Below are 18,450 nucleotides of genomic sequence, written 5' to 3' on the forward strand. Positions count from 1 at the left end.
CTTAGGCGACAGATGAATCCGCCACTGATGTTAGCTTTAATGTAATGAGATTGTCAGTGCTTTACGAAGCCTTCTTTGGTATTTTAGGAAACGTGTAATTAATTGTTCATTCGATTAAAATTCCAAAGAAGCCCCTTCCCGAAAGTGTTTGTTTGGTTAACCTGTACAGTGCCTGGTAAATATTACGGTTCAGAATAGCTAAAAGGTGGGAAAATGCGTAACTGTAAAATGGCGTAAGGATTGTCGCACAGTGGAAAGGCACCGAATTACTTTCTACGTATGAATCTGGTCGAAACGTTACCCCACTCGGACTACCTCGAAATAGTCGTGTACTCTGACTGAAAGCAGCCTGATCGAGGCTCGATTTCGGTTGATTTTCCTTAACATTTGTACCATGTTTATACAATCCATTAAGCACTCTCTCATTCGGGTAAAATGAAACGTCTCCGGCGATTATTAGTGAGATTCGTTGAATGCTCGTCGCCCGCCTCGGGTTCACTAGCATTTAACGAGTTCTTATTGTATCGGTAAGCGTAACGTTATCGATTCAATTATTTGTACTTCACTCTTGTTCAGGTATTCTCATATTAATATATTTTCAATACTTTAACGGATTCGCCGAGAGCCGATCATCAATTCGATCGGAACTTATTTTAACTTCGTTCCCACTGTATTGTGAATCATACCAAAGACGGTCGACACACCTAAGCGAACCTGCGCGCACCAAAACTCGAACCAATGGGATTAGGCCTAATTTGTTAATCTATTTCGCAACGCTGTTCGACTAACCGCGTTTGTAACCGAGACTAGTCTACGAACGAGTGGAAATTGTTTTTCGTTTCTCTTCGAGCGAGTAAGATTATGAATCCTTTTGTACAACGGAGTATTGTCACGGAGGAGTAAAATAAATGTTTACGTTATCGTGCGACTGTTATAATCGATCTACGGTGTTCACCGACGATCAAAGTTGAATGCGTGGGAAGCCGGGTCTAGGGATCTACATCATGCCTGGTCACTTGAGAAGAATGAAAGGAAATCCGGTAGTCGTTATAGTTGTAAATAAATTGTCTCTGTAGCACTTCTAGTCGTTTAACCAAAAGCCTATCAAGTTAAAAGAAACAAAAAGAGAGAAGTTTGTATTATAATTTAGGGATGTAACGTCCGAAAATTTTAACTATACCCGGAGGCTTGACGGGAGATTTTCATGTTTGTAAAGTTCTATGCAGTCTGTACCAAAGGAATTACTGGTCCGTCTGGCTATGTTACTAACAAGGAACATTCGTGAGGTGTCTGTTACCAATTTCGGCTGTGTTAACATTTACGACGGAGAACATATTGTACCTACAAGCGTGTAGCGATTTTTACGATGTCCGGAAAAAATTTTAAAATGATTTTAAATGCTAGATGCAACACAATAACACACGATTTATTCTAACAAGAATGTAGCGTGGATCCAAAAAGTGTTTGAACACTAAATTTTCCGGATCTCGAGAAATTGTCAATATTTGAACAATTATATTCGTATTAATATCGACAATTTCTCGAAAGTGGGAAATTTAATGATAAAACACTTTTTGGATCCACTGTATAGATTTTCAGAATAGCCTGTTAATGTTGTCTACCTTAAAAATGTAGGAAAAAGATTGAAGTCACAAAATTTGATTTTCAAAAATCGCTGTGCGACTCTTAGTTACAACATGTCCTCTACAGTTATCATGGTCTTTGTATAACTCGGTTATAAAAATCTATTGGTTACCCTAATTGTCAGTTTTCCTAAGAAGTATCTACCAGATATCAAGATAACAGAATTTGTTAACGTGAAAGTTCATGTACCGCTCGTTTGAACCGCGTTGACGAACACTGAAAGTACCAAAAAATGAAAAGATCTATACCGAAACATACGTACACACAAACGATCCAATCCTTATCGAGTTATTGTAGAAGAAAGTACTAAAAAAATTGACAATATTTCCACACTTTCTCTATCTTTCTCGACAATTAATCAAATTTCGTTTAGCGTGTGAGATTAAAAATGTCGGACCTATAAAGTAAATAACGAAGCAGAATTTAACACAATTGTTACACCGTTACCGTTGTTTTGCGTCTGTGTACTTTGAATAATCAATGCGATGTAATTTTCTACAAAGACTTGCGTCGAAATTACTTCTGTAAATAACACGTAAATATTTACAATCCACTTGTATGTATGAAAACAGCAAACAAACTATACATATAGATATATGTATTATAATATATGTATAGTTTAATGGTTGATCGAATTTCTTAAAACGGAAGAAATAAAATTTTAATAAACATATTCCTGAAGACCAAATGTTTACGTTATCCAGATTTTGATTTCTCAAAATGGTTGATCTAATAAGTAAAACGATATGCGTTTAATTAAAATTATAATAAGGCGAATATTTTATTTTGATCCTAGTAACAGTTTTTCAACTATCCATTGACCCGATTAAAGAAACAAACGATTGAATATGGATGTAATTATTTTCCTTAATTGGCAAGCGTTAATAAGGAAAATGAATGGAGCATTGCTTGTAACTCCGCAGCGTATGTTAGTTAAAGAAATTATTTGAATATGTACCCTATACAGCTAATATACAAAAAAGATTGAGAAATGTCATTGTGTATTTTCGCTGTGTTTTATAATGAATAAAAAATAAATTACAGAATTGAAAATTGTACTTTGATTTTTATGGTTTATACATATGTGACTGTATAAATATATGCATTTAAGAAGAAATTGCATTGTATGTAAAGTAGTCCTACGGAACGGTCTCCATGGTATTTGTGCTGTTTCTAATAGTTTAACCAAAAATCATTCTAAATCATTTTTTCATAAAAGATGAGAACTATTTTACATATTTCGAAAAGCAAAATTTTATTCACACACTTTTTTAGTATCACGAAGTAGTACATTTCAATTTTGCAAATTTCAACTGGATAAAATTATTTTTTCCTTAATCTTTGATTCATGAAATTGCGTTTATCGATTAAACATCGATTTCTACTATAATACTTTTCAAATCTGTCGCGCTTTCTTCGACTCTCCGTATACCGCCGTATCACGTAGTGGCAAATGCTTCAAACTGGTAGCCAAACCGGTATAGTTAGCCTGGATCAGAATCTGCATCATCTTTTTAGCCTGGATCAGAATCTGCATCATCTTTTTAGCCTAGACCAGAACATGCATTATCTTACCTGCATCATTAGTAGCGAATTCCAAATAATGCCAGAGAGAATGCTTCTTCTATGTTAAAAGATGATGCAGGTTCTGGTCCAGTCTAAAAGATGATGCAGATTCTGATCCAGGCTAAAAATTACATTAGCGGACAGCACTATACCGGGGGCCCTAAAATGCCGGGCGTGAGCACTCTCATTTCCTCTTTGGCCAAACGTTACCCGCTAACGTGGGACAAGAAAATACATTGAGTGATTGGTCTGCTTCTATACTAATCTAATACTTGCAGTTGGTAATGGTATTCGAACTTTTCTGACGGTAATATTGGCTAGAAGTTTCGGCATATTCACACTACGTGAAATGGCGCTGTACGGACACATCAATGGAACTTCGAGGCTTTGCCACAAGAGGCGCTACTATTGCCTACAAAATTATCACTGTCGATAATGTTTGACATACAGTTTGAGCGTTTTGCCGCTACGGGGTATCGCGCTGTACGGACGTTTGAGATCACAAAATTTTTCTTGCCGGATTATGCATTGCGTTTTATAGGAAAACGGCAAGAATTATTTGCGCTCGAATATAAAATTATATTTAAATATTTCTCAGTAAAATTTTAGGGGTTAAAGGAATTGCAAATAAAAGACTATTAGTGAACAATAAACATTACTGTCGTTTGGTGTGAAATATTCAAAATACTTTAGATCTGCAGTCTTTTAACATTATTATGTACACTGAGCTCAAGATACATCGTTTTCCAAACGTATTTTATATAATACGATCGTAGATAGATCGTTATTGATCTTTTTCATGAAGTCTGTTCAATTGGGCTTGAGCCATCGCCTCCTCCTGAGCTAATCTCGATTTCCTCTTTGCAGTCTTGTGATGCTTCATACTATTTATATGTATATTCCACTGTTCACCAAGAAAAAATCTTTCACAGATCTGGAAAAACATATTGAATTTGTTGAAACATTAACACTTTACCTGTTGGGACCTATTTTAATACGCTTTTTAATGACTGAACTGTATTTAAAAGAGTCTCAATATTTTTCTATTAAATTCTTTCTTTTTCTTTTGATTGTAGAAGAAGTTGTTACATTATACTAATTGTAAAAACTTGTTGAATTGTGAATAAAATTACAGTCGGTTTTAGACAATTCATTGACAGAGTCTCAACTGTTGACCTTATTTTTAAAGACTATTAGAAAATTGCCGGTAGATAAAGCGTTAAAAATAATAAGGAGAATTTTCAAAGAATAAAACTCACATCACAATAGTGGACTTCTTCGTTACTGCTGTCCGTGACTTTGCTGTTCACAACAGATTCGTTGACAGGTTTCTGCTCGGGTTTCCCTCCATTTAGTATTGCCTCTATTATCGATACAGCTTTCTCGTACACCAAAGTATCCCAATTGTTCACGTTAGTGGTATCCAATGTATAAACATAGGGTACCTGTAATTACTAGTACTATGTTACTTGAAACTCATTTGATACCCAGTTATTCTTAAATTGACTGCGGATTTTATGCATTTATGACAAAATGCGTAGATCAAATGCAAAACAGTAAAAAAATCTTAAGAAATGAAAAACTCGCAGTTTACTTATAATAAATGACATTTTCATTTAGGTACACCGTACCTGTCTATCAGAGCGACGAATCATGCGATTACGGACCCATTTTGCTTGCGTTCTTGCGTACTTTGCGGAGGCCAGTTTGAGATTATCGATCCCCTCTTCCAGTAACGCCTGCCCCTGCAAATGATAGTGCATTCATAATTATTTCAACAGTAACATTTTAAGCTTTTACATTTATTTCAACGCTCCTAATTTATTTACGAGAGTTTTCTAGTTTTGAATACTGTAAAATCTTTAATGACACGAAATTGCGAATGAAGCACAACTTGACGTTTTCAAATATAAAACGAAAATAGATAAAAATCACGGGGGAATCTTTTGTGAAACTATTTCTGAGAACAACACGAGCGTTACAAAAAGTTAAGTATCGTATTCATAGTTTCCGGAGTTTTTCGTTGAAAAGTGTAGTTATTTTAGATTTTCTGTAGATAAAGCGTTCACATAAAAAATAATTTCTAAACTAATGCTAGCTTAACGAGCAAAACATTAGAAAGTGATTGCGTTTGAAGCGATGCGTCGTCAATTTTTTCATGTGTCTTTGCCACATGGAATACTCCCAAGATTGGTAAAAAAGGGTCTTTCTCAGAAAGTTTTCTTCCGGCGAATAAATTGGAATGTAGCCTAAGCCAAATTTATTCTGGGAAGCATTGAACAAAGACGAAACTGTCGTCGTATAAATTCATAGAAGTCTAAACTATCAGAGTAGTGATTTACAGTGGCACGTTGTAACGAGCTCGCAAAAAAATCTGGGAAATGGAATCCGCTTTCATCCAACGAAAGGACCCTTTGTGACTGCCAGAGCAACGTGGTCCCGTCTTAAACAAACATGGCGGAGAACTGGGACGTGCGGTCGCATTCATCATTATTTTTTATATAATTCACCATCGTACCTCGCCGGCCTAGTAGGTTCGGCAACTTGATCATGAAAGCTGCTTGAAAAATTATGTTCGTTCTCTCGTCCGTAAAAGAATTGATTTTATCCTGACGGAATAACTACATACGAAGCAAATGTATGCGATGGCAATAGTGCATGGATCGTAATATTAAGGTACACCGAAATTAATTACAGCGCTCCTTCGTGCTAATCGAATTGTTGATTTCAGAAAACGGAGACAGTTTTGTATGCAATATTTCATGGCTCGTTGTGATGCTTGTACGTATATTAACACATAGCGTACCGGTGACGTGAATCGGCGGTATTGCATTGTAAAACCATTTTTTGACGGTAATGTAGTCACTCTACCTTATCGCGAGTCTACGAAGATCGTGCCCTTAAGAACCAGAGACGTCGACTGACCCTCTTTGAACGTTCTCGAGCCGCACTATTATCTGAAAATCGATGGTAATTGGGTTTTTATAAAGTTCACATCATACGGTTCGCAATGTGCTAATAAATAGAACTTTCAATTGAATGCATAAATATTATTTATCCACTGGTACACTATTCATTTAAATCATTAATTTTCTCTACTATGTATCCAGTCACGCTAGTATTTCTACGACAGCTTTCAATGCAAAATAGTCGTATAATTATTTTTAACGCTGTCGTCATCTTCCGAATATTTCATTGTTTTTCTAATGAACGGTAAATTTCTTTTCTTTCTGTTTGGGTGTAATGAAGGCCAATATTTTGCGACACTTAACCACGAATATATTGATCAGTTTCGTCATTGGATTAGTATTCTAACAATCCCATATCATGTTACACTTCGAGTCGCTGAGACACACCCAGGTGGGGGGATAACTTCTTCGCAAATATCGCGCGCATCTTTTCCCCATATATCGAGACATTACTGTAAACACTAACTCTGCCCCCCCCCCCCCTTTCTCCCAGACAGAAATGACCGGTTTCCTGTATATTCTCGAGGAGTATGCGCGAATATCTGGCTGGCAGCGGTTTGGCGGAAGTGTCAGAAATAGAAAGGAGGAAAATAGGATAGGAATGCAGGGAAAAAGAAAATGGCTGTATCGCGACCACTCGATCCGCAACGTCTAACAAAAGCAACGACGGTGGCAGCCCTTTAAAGCTCCTCGGGTTCCCTCGCAAATAAAACTTCTCGTGGACAGGGGAGATCGGTTCCAGCGGCGCTAATCGCGGTGAATCGCTTGCAGCTGCACCGAACGTGACGACGTTGCAGTTCGCCGCTTCTGCTTACCTTTTTCTCTCGCTTCTCCTCCTCAGACAGCACCAGGTAACTGTGGAACTCTTTGAAGCCGATGCTCTGAAAGATGCCTTTCGTGTAGTCGGGCAACCTGGAACACAAACAGTCGCCGAATTTCAGTCTACCTGGTCCCTCAACTTGCCCCAACTTTATCACCCTGCCCGAAAACATCCCTCGTTTACCATCTACCCCCTCCTCTCCCCCCGTTTCATACTTTTCTTCAGTGACCAGGGCCATTGTCTCATACACACAGGTCACAATACAGAAAAACTGTGTCGCATTTTGGGTACACTCGGAATGTTCCGGGGTAGGGTTCACCTGGATAACGTACAGGGTGTCCCAGAAATGGTGTAGAAAAAAGAATGGGATGATTTCTGAGATAATTGGAAGCACCTCAGCTTATCTTCGCCAATTCGTCTCGAAAAGCTTTGTTTTTAACTTATTAACGAAAACTTTGGAATTTTTAGTTTTGGAACCGATTGGTAGTCCGACCACTTTATAGTCTGCCGGACAAATTTATGGGACCCATAAACTCTCGGCTTACTCAAAGACTATGCCCAATAGGTACTCGCACTACAGTGTTTACACGATATATGTCCAAAACACGGGTCTAGCCACGGACATGTATCGTCCAGGAGATACATTACACTCCTCGGCAAGGCCTCTTGGCCCCTGACGAGGTATACCCCGCAGCAGTGAGGATAGTTGTGCGACATTTATCGGCTAGGCATCTGGGACATATATAGAATGTACACTGAAGTAAACATTAAAAATTTCGTGATCATATTATTAACCCTTTGCACTCGAGTGGTGACTCTGAAGCACCACTAGAAATTGTTGTGGCATTATTTCAAAGAAATTACAAAAAATATTAGATACAAAATATTTGTAACATTAAAAAATTTTTATCTAATAGATTACTAAACATTTAAATATTATATGCGTACATCGGATCAGTTTCGTATGAATAAAATGAAAATATTCTAAGACGGAAGAAAAATTTCGTTTTAGAATGAAAATAGCGCCGAACGCAAAGGGTTAACTCTAATTTTTTAATCGTATATTAGTTGCGTCGCAGAGTTCTCCGACGAGTTAGTGGGCCCATTTACTGATACGTACCGAGGCATTGTCTTATATCGAAAGAAAACCGTAGTCCAACGGAGCCAAGCCTGGTAATAAATTCGTGTAAACGATTTTTCTAAATATAGTCACTGGTTGTATTAATATTAATATATTCCCAATCCCGTTGTTTTTTCGGTCATGTTCTTTATGATCGTTTAGTTTTCCAAATTCTAAACGGAATGCCCTGAAAAGCGACACCTGACACGCTAGAGTAGCCTCTTGGGTAGGAGTTATGGCACGGGCACCTCGGTCTTTGGTTCTGGTTCTCGAGTGGCCGATGGTATCTCTGCCACGAAAGGGGAACTGCATTTTGCAGGCTCGCCATCTTATCAGGGCTGGATAGTGATAGCAGGCAAGTCGAGGTCGTGGCGGCAGCTTACTTGGCGGGAAACGTTTGCGACGTTAAAAGCGCGGACACGGTTCACTTGTTCGCACACGTGTCAATGCCAAACGTGTACCTGCGTCTACAAATTAGATACACGTGACACGATGATGTGCGTCGGGACGTCTTTCTTTCTCTCTCTGTCGTCGTCGAACACCACCACCACCACCACCAACAACACCAACCCCCACCCCCACCCTCCGCGTAATCATCGGTGCCGAGTGTCGATTTCGGCCTTCGACGAATTTCGAAAAGTTGTGCAAACAGAAATCGAGCGACCTACGAACGCCTCGCCTGTCATTCGAGCCTAAAGCTGCGTCCCCACTGAAGCAATAACTAGCTACGTTCTATCGAGATTCGCAATGGTTGTTAGTGAAATAGAAATTTCTTTTCGAGATGGCCAGCCATTGGTTGGAGCACGAAATTAAGTACATTTACAGATATTCAATATCTACGGTAGTTATTGTTATTGATGATGAAAAAAAAAAGAAACAGAAGGTTTCTATACGAAGGGGAAGTCAAAGCTTTTATTTTTCTTTCAGATTTGTCTGGAAAAATCTATAAACATTCATTCATGTGTTCTGTAGTCTTTAGTTAACTTAAATAAATTGACCCCACTTTACTATTCTAATTGAAGGCCTAGGTGCTAAAATCAGTCCATTTTCGAGGCAATTTTCGTTCAGCAAAAATGTTAGTCCAATAACGTCAGGAATCACCCCTTCCAAGGAAACACAACATGTTTGGGACACCCTGTATGTCGACATTGTAATTTACGTGTGTAATTTTGGTTTATTCGTTTTGGGATTACTCGATATATTATTATTATTATTTTTATTTTTATTTTTATAATATGATGAAGAGCATCGTTTAGAATTTTCATTCTTTAGGTTACTCCTTCGTAGACACTGAACTAATCGAAGGGAGTTAAAATGTTTATTCCAGGAGAATATTGTGAATAGAATTCCATCGTAAAAACTCATTGAATAACATATTCCACCTTCGAAGTTATGCGTACGATTTCAAGTAACATGAGCTGTATGAAATAACACTATATTCAGCACTCTAGTCAAACTTATGATGCAGATCACTGGAATTTGCAATTTCAGAGCCAAACACAAACACATCGTAGTATATTGCTGTGTATTTTTCAGCATTTACGGTACTGGATAACAATATTTACATAGTACAAGTTTCACAGTATAAGTACATTTACACAGTATAAATCATAGATCAAAATAAATGTGTTTGGTACATGATATTGTACAACAAAAATAATAGTAAGCATAGTAACATACATAAAATTCTATTAAAAGTGATAAGAATTTGGATAAACTATAGGCACAGGCTGCGAAATGTAAGGTATTATTGTTCGCATGAACGTATCTGGATTCCAAAACGATTGAGAAAGATTCTTAAACAAAAGAATTAATATTTTGTTTTTAATCATTTACAAATATTATTATTCGTATACGTCGATCATTTTGTTCTTCTACAAAATGCTCACGAAGGATATTTTCATTATTCACTTCTAATTTCAATTTATGTTACCATTTTTGGTTACACAATGTATTTTATATTTTATATTTTTAAAAATGTGCACTTAAAAATTGTATTGCACCAATACTCTTTTACAGCACTGTAGTTTCCATAGAATTTCATTTTCTGTTGAATAAAATACTAAATTAATTTAATAGCCAATAAAATCAAATTAACTTAATAAAATAGTATAAATGAATTTCCAATGAAAGACAAGAAATAAAATTCGACATATGACATTTTAATAAATATATTCCTACATAGCTAGTCGAAAGTGTAAATTTGCATTAAAAATTGCAGACTACTTATCGTCACGTAATGATCGTCCGAAGTTTCAAGCAATTCCATAGCGTGCAGAGAAAATTTATTAATGGAAAAATTATGGTACGTTTCGAAGTCGTTACTGTTCTTGCAATGTATCAAACATTTCGAAGGAACGGTTTCACCGATGGTTTCGTCGACGACTAGATACGCAGTTATTGTGTCAGTGTTTACAAATAGTCGACAACATCTGGTTCGTGGCACGCCGTGTAGATCGGTAACGATACTTGATGATCATTACAAATAGAGGTGTGCATACCCGACGTATCCATTCTACGTCGAAATAAAGGAAATCATGAAACGGCACGTAAAGAATGTAACGGAACCGTTGTTTTCCCGCAATTCAGCACTAAAATGTCCACGGAATGATTTGTAAAATTGCACGTACTTAATTTACTATTTTTGCGTGGTAAATTCACACACGAAACTCGCATAAAGTCTGAGAAGCAATCTTTCCTCGGAAAATGATACATTTCTAGAATTCAACAGATATTATTTGTTAAACCGCAGCCTTTTTACATACATTTTGGAGTATTAATCCAAAATTTATTGATCTTAAGTATTAACATAATTTCAATATTCTCCGTACAATTCTAATTAAAAATAACGATTGCAAAATGACGGATTCTAATATTTTTAATTTGAAATTATTACGATTCTAAGGAACTTCTTTCTAGATTCTAAGGAACGATTGCAAAATGACGGATTCTAATATTTTTAATTTGAAATTATTACGATTCTAAGGAACTTCTTTCTAGATTCTAAGGAACGATTGCAAAATGACGGATTCTAATATTTTTAATTTGAAACTATTACGATTCTAAGGAACTTCTTTCTAGATTCTAAGGAACGATTGCAAAATGACGGATTCTAATATTTTTAATTTGAAACTATTACGATTCTAAGGAACTTATTTAGCAAATTTATTTCTTTGGGTATATATTGTTTTTGAAACATTGCTAAAAACGTAGCACGTTCTCGTTATTTTTATAAAGTAATGCAAAATAAACGCTTTTAGTGCTCCGTAAACCTAGTGTTGTTAATAAATGATAGAAAGTGTAATAGTATTATTCGGCAGAATTTTAGTCGGTACATGCCAACAGTGATCTAGCGGTACTTGATAGCAGTGACAGCTATGATAACAAATTTAAAGAGAAAAGATCAAGTAATTTAAAACTGTCACTACATTTCCACGAAGTCTAATCAAAATTCATCTAATGACGAAGTGAAATTACTGTGCAATCAGTTTCTTAATTTTATCATTCGATACGATAATTTAACGAAACACACGCAAGCTTCTTTCGTGAATAACATGACACTGGGATTAACGTGTAATCCGATTTATTTTCACAGTGAATTGCCTCAATGTTTGATTGGAGTGGTGCACGTGCCGCCGTTTAATCAGAAACACAATTATCAGTATATCTTTATATCAAGAGCGTCGACGAAATCGTTACTAACCACCGATAAATCAAAATGTCAATTCGCCTACATTCCTACAATAATAATGATAATATAGGTCCGCCACTGGTGAGTATAGTGATAAATATAATAACGGCGGCAGCAGTGATGGAAGTAGTGACATAAACAATTGAGATAACAGTGACAGCGATCGTCGCGAGCACTTGCTAAGCGTTTTCCTAATTGTATACAACAAATTAAGTTAACGCGTTAATTTCGTACAACAAAATAATTTAATACTTGCTCTTTCGACAACAATTTAATTGTGTAACTTGGTCAATTCTATTCCGATATAAGACGACCTCCTTCTTCTTCATCCGAAATAGGATGAAAGCCGGTCCCGAGCCATCGCCTTATATCGAAAGAAAACTGTAAATATCGGCGTGGGTCAGAAATGACTCCGGCATAGGCATAGAACTCGCCAGGAGTCCGAGGGTTAAAAGATATAATTAGTAGTTGAGTTATAAATATGTCTTTAAAAGTGTAAGACGAAAGAATTTTAGAATTTTGGAAAGACTGCATTGGGAAAGTAAAAAATAGTGTGTGACAAGCAAATTTAGATAATAGCGGAAATAGAATTACACAATAATGAAACGTAATTTCGATAAACAAGCTATTCGAAACCGAGCTCAGCTTTCCCGGCGGATCAGTTAATTACTGGCCGCTGACTCGTTACAGTTTTTAACGATGCTGATCAAGGGGTTTATCTAGACCGGTCTTTTCGAAATGACCGAGGACAGTGGCGATTTCATCAGATTTTTATATGCAACTTATCTCGATACGCCTCTTCGATACGATAAGGGAATGGGAAGTACTGTAAGGACAAAGCAACAACGAGAAAGTCTCTCTCTCTCTCTCTCTCTCTCTCTCTCTCTCTCTCTCTCTCTCTCTCTCTTTCTCTCTGGCTGCTTATAGTGATCGGTATCCGAGAGAAACGAGGCGGACGCGTTAGGTCTGATGGTTGTTTTGTATACTTCTTGTTCAAAGTATGGCAGCAATAATGGTGAAACCGAGCATGGCATAACTCTTTTTAGAAAATGTTCTATACGAGCAATGCAGGAGAGTAAACTCACTATTTCATACTCGTGTATACGTGGCTGTCGGAAAATATGAGTTGCAATAGTACACGCGAACTACTTTAACCTAATAGGTAGACTGCGGATTTTATGCATTTGTGACAAAAATAGGTAAGCATACTTTAACGCAATGGGCATATTAAAAAGATTTAAGGACATCGGTGTATTCGTTTCAGCTTAATAAATTAATTTAAAAAAAAAAAAGAGAAAAAATTTGTTTCGCTTCTGTGTCTTACAATCAATGCAAACATTGTTTATTTTGCACAAAGATCCGCAGTCTACTAATGAGTAAACTTTAAATCTGTATGGAAACACGAATTTTTAATTTGCACATTTACGTAAAAAGAAATATCGAGACAAATTTCTTTTATCCTGTTTGAGGTTTCGTCTGATTTCGATGAAAATAAAATATTCCGTTGTTTAAACATTATGCCGAGTTTCAATGGATCGAGAATGGACGAAAACAATATAATTGTTATTTTGCAAGACCTGATTAAAATAAGTTACGCGGAACCTCGTCGAAATAAAATAAGTCTGACAATTTAGATTTTTCTCTCGCAAGTAGAAGTTGCCTGTACTGATCAGACCAGCGTTAGATTAGTCGTTAAAATTTGCGTCGTAAACTTTCGATTTAGTTTTAGATTTTCAGAGACTGAAATTGCAAAAATTTTAGGTTCTCCACGATTTTCGAATGCACAAAATTCTGCAGTCTTGTAATCACCCGATGCACGTTTGCATTGCCATTGTGAACATACTCTGCGTTTTCAGGACCAGTCAGGATACACCGTAGAGGTATTCGATTCCTCGCAACTCATTGTATATGCATATCGGGATATCCATTTACCATCTTATATCAAAGGATCAGTGTTTGATTTCCTCCGAAGCAGGGGATCGTGTATTGTGTACTTTTTATAAATTCTATCATAGGAAAAGGTCTTCTTTCAATCGTGCCGTGGTTTTTCAGTAACTTGAAATTATACTACAATCATGTTACAATTTTCAAGTAATGCCAAAAAGGCTTCGACCTATTTTACGATGCGAATAACACATTCTTGAAATAAATGTTCCAAATCGGCGGTGTCTGGGACTACATTGACTCGGAAACTATACAAAACCATGATTCGTAATAGCATAAGTTATTAGTTGTTAAACTGGTAAATTAAAGCATCTGCTACAAAAAAATTGGAAAATTTATCTGAAAAAATTTATAGATCAATATCTGAATGACTGTAGACGTCAAAATGGCGAATTTCGAAGATTACGCATGCATTTTGAAAATTAATATACAGGGTGTCCCAAAAATGTTGTACATCTTTGAAAGGGATCATTCCTGAGATCATTTGAAGCAACTTTTTCCTTTGCGAAAATGTTCTCCGCCGCTTCGTTAAAGAGTTATTAATGAAAAACGCGGACCAATCAGAGCGCGGCTATAGCAGAGGGATCCCGGCTCGGCGACACCTCCCGCTAAGCGCGGCGTTGGCATTGGTCGAGTCAGAATCCGCCCGCTGTATCCGCGCTCTGATTGGTCCGTGTTTTTCGCTAATAACTCCTTAACAGAGCCGCAGAGAACATTTTCGCAAAGGAAAAAGTTGCTTCAAATCGCGTCAGAAATCAACCCTTCCAAGGAAATACAATATTTTTTGAAAACCCTGTATAATATTATTAAAAATTGGACAGAGGTAAAGTAGTATTGTCAATTTTATTGTCCAGCATTTCATATAGACTGTTGTACATTGTGAAGAGGTTGTAAATAATAAAGAAACATAAATTCCGAACTGTCTACTCTGTTTTAAAATTAAATTAATTTGAAAATGTTCGAAAGAAACGTCGCGATCTCATGATGTCCCAATAAGCTTCAGAAAGATATTGTCAGGTTACATAAAGCGAAGAAAATTGTGATCATTAAGACGCGCCGTATACACGGATAACACAATCTTCCGTCTCACCTTCACAAATCTTTTCCGGTTGAGTGACAACCGCTTGTCAGTCGATAGTGACAGATCGGTACGATACAGTTTTCACGTAGCCGGTAATGAAATTTTACACGCCTCGTTTCGCCCGATTGCCTCGTATATGTCACTCTCCTAGGCTGTCAGCTTTTTATGTAACGATGTAACGACACGTCTTCAAACGTAATCACACCGATCCGCGGGACGTAATAGAATATCAATTAGCTTGCTCACCGTGGGTCTAAGTTGTCGTGTCGGGAAAAAATTCTCACGGGTCCGTAGGAATTTTTTTCTGACCAGTCAGAAACCTGTCGACATTGCCTCATCAAATAGTTAATACTTTGAAAATAACAGACGGTGCTGCATATATTTCAATTAATCTATGAGATTGAAATAACTTCTACTAGATGCTCTACAATTTTTCTACCGTGTTATGAGATCTTTTAATTGATAGAACAAAAACCAGAACTTCTGAAATTGATAAATATAGTTGATAAAAAGAAATGTACTTAATAAATCATAGCGGAGAATTTCAAGAGTGCAGGGAACTACCTATAACAACAACCAGAGATATATCGAATGCACTCATAATAAACATAAATAAATAAGGTATTTCCACTATCCTCCTAATAGAATATTATCCCACAAATAAGATATTTTATTTTCAATAGTGGTTTGACCTAAAACAGAATTAACTATTTGCTACTTATTATTTGAAATAATATTTCATCCAGCACTGTTAATATTCATGCTTCAACTATGCAATGATAAAATGCCATAAAATGGCATAAACATGACGTAGGTAACTTTTAACCAATAATTTAAAAAAAGATACACTTTTTAATACATTTTGAAAAATTCTTTGCATGAAAGTTAGAAAATAAATATTTCATGCGCTAATTAAGTTATGGCTCGAGATGTTGAAACACAATAGCTAGCGCGAGTTTAGTATGGTCGCTCTTTGATCTTGATGTGCCTGTTCTGCTGTTGCCGGTCTTTCCTGCGGAAACTTTTTATTCAGTTATTTTTCAATGCCTACGTAATTTGTATTTATATGTAAATTAAATATCTTTCGCTCATCATAAGTGCCTCCATTAATTACACTAGTCCCGCTAATCGATACAAGAAATTGATAACAGCCAACACACGAGAGGGCGTCCCTCGCGATGCACTCAGAATTTTGATGGTTCGTTTTTCCGTAGGTCATGAATTAGAAAAACAACAACAACCGGAAAGACTACTGGACTGACGACAAAATTCTATTTCTATTTATTTAACTAGTCATTGCGATTAATGAATGGATCGGTAGTAATTTTAATCGGTATTCATGGACTCGTGAAACTTTCTTATTTCTCGGAATTTTTTCAAATGCAATACGTAGTACATTAAATGTTTTTATTTGGATCTTACTTGGATAAAATTTTTAAAAATTATGGGAGATTATACATTTTGCGTTGTTATTTCTCAAAAATTGTTTGCACCGGAAGAATTTAATCGATTTAATCGAAGTTAATCGGAGAAAAAAGTTTAATCGATTCTGTTTATTTAACATAATCCGACGAGAACGGTAACATTTCCGAAGCCAGTGCGAAATCTCGGTGACACACTTTTTCTTCATTGGACTTTAACATTTCATCGGCAGGTTCATTACCGGCCATTGAGAATATGTGGTAATAGTTATGTGCATACATTTCTTTCGAGATGTTTATAAATTCGAGGAATTCTCTAGCTTGTCCTAGCATTCGTTTCATTATTGAAGACTGTATTTTAACTATTTACGAATCGCAGATGGTTCCCTGAACGCATCACGCCATTAACATTTTCTAGTAGTATAGCTGCGAGATTTCATCACAGTAATGGATCCAATTAAAACAGATGAAGAAACTAATTGCTATTGCGGAAATATTAACCAGTCATGTTAGGTTGGCCACGAAGATTTCACATTTTAATCGACTGATTATATTATTTGCAAGAGAAACTGTTCAAACAAAATAAAGCCATTGGAAGATGGCAAAAAGTGTTCTAACAGTATAGGAAACACTTACGTTTTATTCATTTCAATTTAATGAAGTAGAAGTTGCCTGTAGCCATTACAAAATGCGAAAAGACCTTCTGACCAATCTAATTTACGACTGGACTCAGCACATCGGACATGCAAATATGGAACTATTTGAAAAATATGACAATACTGTCACGTTGTTTTCAACTTGCTAAAATTATTAGGGGTACCCATAAGTAATCAATTATTTGCAAAGAATTTGTATTGCCTTTAGTTCTGTACCGATCGTTGAACAGGAAACACGTATTCTTTTACAGTTTTCGGTAAAGCAGCCTGTGTTCAAAATATTCTAAAAAGTATACATTTTTTTTACAACTCTGTAATAAAATGGCGGCGTCCGTACCGTACGAGGATCATATTCGTCATTGCATACTTTTTCATTTTCATGCGGGATTTAATGCAACGGTAACAATAAAGAAAATTTGCGATGTTTATGGAGATGTATTGAAGGTCAACAAGTGTCAACGTTGGTGCAGAAGGTTTGCTGCTGGTGACTATGATCTCTCTGACAGGCCTCGAAGTGGACGACCAGTTGAATTTGATAATGACACCCTAAAATCTCGAGTGGAAGCTGATCCAAAATTAAGTATACAAGAATTATCGAGAAGCCTTGGGTCCGCATGGCCAACTATACAATGGCACCTACACGAAATGGAAAAGGCATACAGGCAAGGAATATGGGTACCGCATCAATTATCTGAGACCAACAAGAATATTCGTCGATCAATTTGCGTTTCATTGCTATCCAGATTTCGTAGGGATCCATTTCTTAGCAGAATCGTTACTGGAGATGAAAAATGGATTCTTTATGATAACATAAAGCGTTCCAAGCAATGGCTTTCTGCAAATCAAACCGCAATATCAACCCCTAAACCTAGCTCATCACTTAGGAAGGTGTTACTGTGCATTTGGTGGGACTGTCGTGGCATAATTCACTTTGAGTTGTTGAAACCTGGAGAAACAGTTACTGCTGAGTTGTATTGTCAGCAATTACAACGGCTGTATTCAGAACTATTGAAAAAGAGGGCATCTTTAGTCCACAGGAAAGGTGTAATACTGCAAATTAACAATGCCCGGCCCCATACAGCGAAACTCACTCAGGAAAAAATCAAAGAATTGCAATGGGAAGTTTGACCGCACCCCCCGTGCTCACCGGATATGGCTCCCTCTGATTATCATCTTTTCAGATCGTTGGAGCATTATTTAAGAAATAAAACATTCACTTCTGTAGAAGATGTAAGGAGACACCTTGAGTCATATTTTGCTTCACAAACCCTGGATTTCTAGAAGAGGGGGATTGAAAATTTGCAGGAAAGATGGCAAGCTGTCCTTGATAATGATGGAGATTACATAATAAATTAAAAAATAAAAACTTGAATTTACTACAAAGTTTGTTTTAGATTTCAAAATAATTGATTACTTATGGGTCCTCCTAATATTAAGAGAAAATTATTAAGAGAAGAAATATAATTGTATTAAGGTGCTGTCTCCTGCAAAAAATTATTATTTTACGTAAAGATCAGCAGTTCAGTTCTAATTAGTTT

The 18,450-nt window shown here is 36.5% G+C and overlaps 1 protein-coding gene across 2 annotated transcripts in view; it reads right to left on the reverse strand.

The window, feature by feature from the left end:
- Window positions 1-3,877: 3,877 nt before the first annotated feature.
- The window catches only part of LOC143356448 (tRNA dimethylallyltransferase), a 148,348-nt gene continuing 133,775 nt past the window's right edge, over window positions 3,878-18,450 (reverse strand). Inside the window, exons 6-9 of one of the 2 annotated variants that reach the window (XM_076792155.1) lie at window positions 6,995-7,091; window positions 4,842-4,955; window positions 4,470-4,655; window positions 3,878-4,144 (exon numbers count right to left, since the gene is read on the reverse strand). In XM_076792155.1, the coding sequence (XP_076648270.1) occupies window positions 3,995-4,144; window positions 4,470-4,655; window positions 4,842-4,955; window positions 6,995-7,091 (547 nt within the window). In that variant the 3' untranslated portion in view covers window positions 3,878-3,994. The remainder of the gene's footprint in view (window positions 4,145-4,469; window positions 4,656-4,841; window positions 4,956-6,994; window positions 7,092-18,450) is intronic. The other variant, XM_076792156.1, reaches the window with a different exon arrangement.

The sequence above is a fragment of the Halictus rubicundus genome, chromosome 8 (assembly GCF_050948215.1).
Source record: "Halictus rubicundus isolate RS-2024b chromosome 8, iyHalRubi1_principal, whole genome shotgun sequence".
Lineage (NCBI taxonomy): Eukaryota > Metazoa > Arthropoda > Insecta > Hymenoptera > Halictidae > Halictus > Halictus rubicundus.